This window comes from Belonocnema kinseyi, chromosome 4 (genome assembly GCF_010883055.1).
Source record: "Belonocnema kinseyi isolate 2016_QV_RU_SX_M_011 chromosome 4, B_treatae_v1, whole genome shotgun sequence".
Classification (NCBI taxonomy): Eukaryota; Metazoa; Arthropoda; class Insecta; order Hymenoptera; family Cynipidae; genus Belonocnema; species Belonocnema kinseyi.
Window position 1 is genome coordinate 134,043,593 of NC_046660.1, and position 6,245 is coordinate 134,049,837.

Genomic DNA, 6,245 nt, shown 5'->3' on the forward strand with positions numbered 1-6,245 from the left:
ATTATTTTCTATTTATAAATAACTTCACAATAATGCATTTTTAATCTAATATTGTTTCAGTCTAAAATATTCCATTTTAATCTATTCAATTAAAAATTGGTTTAATTGAGAAGAAGAATAATTATTGAATAGTTATAAATATTTCACCAAATATTTAAAAGTAAAAAATTTGATACTAAATTGTTTTACATAGAAAGCTCTCTATCTCTAGAATTGCAGAGAGCTTTTAAACTGTTAGCGTTACAATTTTAATTGTTCTTATTAAATAATGTTTCATTTGCAAGTAATTTTATTAAATTTTGACGTATATATAATAATTGAACACTTATTATTTGTAGACAAAATTTACGTAATTTTAAGAGGTATTTAGAAGCTTTGAAAAATTTCAAAATTAATTTTGAACTTGAAATGATTTAATTTAAAACAAAATGTAGATTTTTGCTGATTAAAAAAATTTAAAAGCTTTTCAAGAATTATCAAAGTATTTAAAAGAACAAAAATATTTTCTTAAGTTTCATAGAAAAATTGAAAATAATTTTTTATTTTAGAAATATTTTTAAAGAAAATATTCAAAAAGGTTGAATGAGATTTCTAAAATTGTTAAGGAAGAATCTAGAAGATTTTAAGAATTTTTTTTTAACTTATAGGATTTTCTAACAATTGTAGGAAAAATTCGATTCATTTTAAAAATGAAAATAATTTAACTTATAATTTAAGAAGTATTCTTTTTTTTTTAATTTAATTTTTCAATTTCAAACGTTTCTACCTTAAAATTGTTTACAACAATATAATATTTTTTCAAACAAGTACCGAAAATACTGTTTATATACTTATTTTGTGTATCATTCGTATGATGATCAACAAAAGAACACAACCTCCAACTTACGTCAATTTAACAAACTTTCTCACTCGCACACTTTTCCATGTATAAGAAGAGGACAACTGCGCACCTGCGCACTCAATACTAAAATCTTCCTGTAATGTGCGTATCACTTACGGTGATATTTCTGTTGCCAGTTTCAGATGGCTTCCCACTGGCAGTTGGGTCTCCTTATTATTCCTTCGTGGTTAAATGCCGCAAAGACTATCTACTCAGCAAATTTATTCTGTTTTTGAAATCCCAAGTTACATTATAACCATTAGACTTATTGCGAAGAGGAAAGTATAATTTACTTTATGAAATTAGATATAGGAGGCAATATTTCTGTGCCTAAAATGCTTCAAATTTAGTGATACATGTCTTAGTCATATTTTTAGTAAACAATTAGTTTTTAACAAATAAAAAATTCATTTTTGACAATATAGTTAAATTTTTAACCTAAGAAATAAATGTAGAAAAATAAATTAATTAACTAAAAATTTTAGTTGCAATAAATAAATTTTTAACTAAAACAAATGAATTTTCAAAGAAGAAGAATTCGCCACCACAGAATTTTGAAGAGAAATTCATAATTAAAAAGATAATTTTGCAAGAAAAAAAAATTTCAACAAAATTGTTCAATTTCAACCTTTAGAAACGAATTTTAAACTAAATAAATAAGTATTAAAACTGAAAATGGACTAGCTAAATTTGTGGATAAAGACTGGAATTTTCAACGGAAGAAATTAATTTTTAATTAAAAAAGATTAATTCTTAACCAAAAATAGAACAGCTAAATTTTCATTTAAAAAAATTAATTTGGAATAAAACATGCAATCGAATAGTTACATTGTCAGTTGAAAAATAACTATTAACCCTAACGTATCAAAGTTTTAACAAAATATATAAATTTTCAAGAAGAAAATTGAATTTGCAAACAAATTATTTAATTTTCTAACGAAAAAAAAATCTCAAAATTTTAAAATTTTTTCTGCAACATAGTTTAATTTCCAACAAAATACATGAAGTTTCAATCATTTTATATCAAAAGAAAATAGGGTTTACCATAAAATGCATTTTCAACCAAAGAAATGAATTTAAAATTAAAATAGATGACTCTTTCAACAAGAAGAATGATTTTATACAGAAAACAGTAATTTTTATATAAGAAATGTCAATTTTCAATTAAAAAAAAACAAATTGTCAAAAAAATGGTTAAATTTTCAAACAAAAAAAATTTTGAATTAAAAAAATGTTCAATCAAAAATGATAGAGTTCAATTTTCAGTATAAGAAAATCTTTTTTCAAATTAAAATTATTTCTTGAAAAAAAGATCCTACTCCATCTTCACTCCATTGGGAATCGAACCACAAAACTTCTGATTTCCGGTCAGGTGCTTTTCCAATTAAGCTATTAGAGGGATCAGAATAAGAACCCTTAATTCAAGAACATAACGCCAATTTTTAGCTAGTTGTTAATGGAGAAGTAATTATTTAAAATTTTTAAATTTATCTGCTATATCATCAGAGATTGTACCTTACTGACAGTAGATCAACCTTCCAAATAAAACAGATAAATTATCAACCAAAAAATCAATTTTTCAACTGAAAAATATTTTATATAGTTAAATTTTTAAACATATAGTTTGATTTTTATTTAAAAAATTAATTTTTAACCAAAAATGGAGTGGAATAAATTGATACAGAAAATTAAAAAAACAAAACAACATTTATTTATCATTTCTTAACAATTTTAAAAAGGGTGTAAAAGAGCGCGTAGCAAAATTATGCGATTTTACCAAGTTATATAATTTCAGAAAAAAATAATGAACGTAATGCTTAGTAAGCCTTTTTGCGTAATTTTGTTAAACAATTAAGAAAAAATGATATGTTGATTCCACGAAAATGAAAGAAGTCTTTCAGGTTTCTAGAAATAATTAAAATATTTTTTTATTTGGAAAAATTAATTTGAACAAATTGTGTGAAAACTTTTGGATAAATTTTGAAACATTACAGAAGATTTCAAAAATTCTCAAAGAATCTGAAAAATTTTTAATATTTTTTTTTAATTTTACAGAATTAAAAAAAATTCCGAAAGATTTCATGGAGATAAAACTATTTTTCAGTAAAAGGGAGAAAGGAAGGGGATAGGAACGAAAATGATGGTACAATGGTAAGAAGGATTAGAGTTGGAATAACGTTAGACTACATTCTGTCAGAAGAAAAAATGAGGAATTTAATAAGTGGTATGAAAGTGGGTAATCAGATTGGGTCCGAGCACTTTTCGGTGATACCTACACTGAAAGGTGGTGGCCAAAAGCGAGGCAGTTGGCGAAAGAAGAGAGGGGGAGAAAGAAACAAGAAAATGGGAGCCTGGAAAGTAGATAAACTGAAAGTCTTTAAAGAAAAAATAGGAAAGAAGAAGATTAGGTTTATAGAAGAGGAGGCAGTAGACTCGTTAATGGAAAGATGGAAAGGGTCGATTGAGAAGGTAAGGGATGAGATAGGTACAAAGACAGAAAGAGAAGGGGGAAAGAGAGGTTGGTGGGACGAGGAATGTAAGGAGAGTAAAGAGAGAATGAAAGAGTGTGTCAGAAAATGGAGAATAGGGGAAATGGAGAAGGGGCATCACAATAGGAGTAAACTTGAACACGAGAGTATGCTAGAAAGTAAAAAAGCAAAAGGGAAAGAAAAAATACGAGGAACAAGTAGAAGAAGCGATCAAAGAACGTCGGGTTTGGGATGTGATAAATAAGGAAAGAGGAGGAAAGAAGGGCGTGAATAAAGAAACAGAATTGTGTCAGTGGACATACTATTTCAAGGATCTGTTAGGCGGGAATAAAATAGGATAATAGGGGAAAATATAAAGTTAGTACAAGGAGAAATGGAGGTAGGGAATAGAATAACAAGAGAAAAAGTGGATGCGGCAATAAATGGATTGAAAAGGAACCAGGCTACAGGAGAAGATAGTATAAAGAACGAAGCGTTGAAGTATGAACGACAAGGGGTCAGGGAAGGCAAGAAGGTAGAGGAGTACAAAGGGGGAACTCTCATGCCAGTTGGTTACAGAATTAATGCAGAAAAAATTGAAGAAAAATGTTAGAGAGCCAGATAAAGGAAAGAGAAAGTATTTCACACAAGCAGACGAGCTTTTAAAAAGGGATGGGAACCATAGACAACATTTAAGTACTAAATTACTTGGTTAAGAGAAATCTAGGAAGAAAGAGAGGAAAATTAATCGCGTTGTTCGTAGACTTTAAAGCAGCTTTTGGTTCAGTAAACAGAAAAGTGTTATGGCAGGCAATGAAAGAGAGGGGAATAGAAGGAAGGCTGGTAGAGAGGATAAAGGAAATTTTTACTCAAACCAGGATTAGGGTGAAGATAGAAAAGGAAAAAGGAGAAGTATTCTGGATAGAAATAGGGCTATGGCAAGGCAGCCCTTTGAGTCCGCTACTGTTTAGTATGCTGTTGGCAGACCTAGAGGAGAAGCTAAAGAAAAAAGCAAAAGGGGAGAAGATATTGGGTAAGACCAAAGTATACTCTCTAGCTTATGCGGACGACGTAGCTCTGTTAGCAGACGACGAAAAGGGGATAATCCTGATGATGAGAATTTTTGAAGAGTATGTGGGAGCAAAGGATCTGACGGTGAAAGTACAGAAGACCAGGATGATGTATTTCAGAAGTAGAAACACCATAATATATTACGTTCGGAATATTAACAGGCAAACAGGGCAAAGGGTGGAGGAGTTCTGTTACTTAGGTTTTTGGTTTGAGGCAGAAAGGAAAAACGAACTGCAGGTTAGGAAAAGAATTGAATGGGCGAGTAAAATAATGGGCCAAGTGTTGGGCATAGGAAAGATTAAGTTCAAGAACGATTGGAGAACGAGGGTCTTGTTGTTTGACTTTTTGGTTTAGGCGGTGTTATGTTATGTAGTGGAGAACTGGGAATGGAAGGAACATGTGAAAGTAGAGCGCATAGATGAGCGACTTCTGAGGTGGGTAATGGGGTTTAGCTGGAGTTGCCCAGGATACATGTTAAGAGAAGAGTTCCCTGGTGGACCGAAGGAAGCGAAAGGAGCCTGTAGAATGTACCCTTAAAGACCCCACTGAGTTCCTCTTCGGTTCCTTCTTTCAAAAACTAAAAGAAAGCAAGATCAGCTTTTAAATGGTTGAAATTCGGATTCCACGTTAAAATTTGCATTAGAAACTCACAGAGTAATCGTAATACTTTTTCTTATAGCTTTAAAAGCTTTGAAAAATAAAATACCTACCATTTACATAGGCCGAAGGCGGCTTCAAGTGCATCTTCTTTTTTCTGCTGAATATGGTTACAAAAATAAATATGCAGTCGCGGACAATTGTCCAGGGGTGGTCCCGAAGGATATAACCCCCAAGCGGAGGTGTGAAAACCGTGCCGAAAGCTGAATGGCACCTGGGTGAGGTGTCTAGAACGGTGACTCTGCGATACCGGACGACCTCTCAGAATACGCAGCCTTATCCTTGCATGCAGGGCTCTACAAGGATGGACGAACCCCTTTCCCTAGCTTCTCGTGGGAACAACAATAACAACACCAAACATAGTTGTAGTAAGTGCGGTTCAAAACAACAGAACGCGCAGAACTCACGACAATGGGTCGGCCAACAGTGCCGACCAATCTAGAGCTGGGGGAGCCAATGAAAATGGATTCAATGCGATGGATCGGCGGGATCTCGTGACCTTTGGGTGGACGGAGCAACTGAATCACGACTTGCTAAACTGCTACGATGCGAGTGTGGCCCGTGAACGGGGTTACGTGGCATGGCTGCATGCTCTGTGGTGCGAGAAATACCCTGAGCTATCGCACTTTTCGCTGCAACGTCTGCGAAACCATGCTGAACTACTCCGTGAAAGGGGCTATGTGAGCGCAAAGCCTACTCTACCACAGCTAGAACAAGCCGGCAACAAAGAAAGAGAGGCGACACTAAGAACAACCGCGGGCAGGCATCCAATAGATGAAGAGCGATGCTTTACGACCCGGAGAAACATCAACACCAAGGTTTCTCTCAAGCCTAAAGATCTGGCTGAAATGGAGAACGAGCTTCGTGGACATTTTTCCGGTGAATCCGACCTTTGGGCTATCAATTATTGTGTGTATAATGCAGGGAGAGCTTTGGCCGATGCGAACCGTAAAACAAACCCAAAGGCTGATCATAAGACCAAAAGACGAATGCATCAACTTGCCATAAAGATAGACTGGGCAAGACAGTACGCGTCCTGCATTCAATGTGTGATTGACTACATCACGTCTGGCAGGAATTTTACCGCCAAGGTTCGAAAGTTCGCGCGCGAACTCCGGACCAGTTATCACACACTTAACAAGTCAAAACTGCTGACCATCAGGCAGCAT

General features: G+C 33.5%; 1 protein-coding gene across 1 annotated transcript; it reads left to right on the forward strand.

Annotated features, from left to right (window-relative positions):
- The first annotated feature begins 4,320 nt into the window (after window positions 1–4,320).
- Window positions 4,321–4,773, forward strand: LOC117171111. Its single transcript, XM_033358163.1, has one exon. It carries the CDS (start codon window positions 4,321–4,323, stop codon window positions 4,771–4,773), a length of 453 nt encoding a protein of 150 aa, XP_033214054.1.
- Window positions 4,774–6,245: the final 1,472 nt, after the last annotated feature.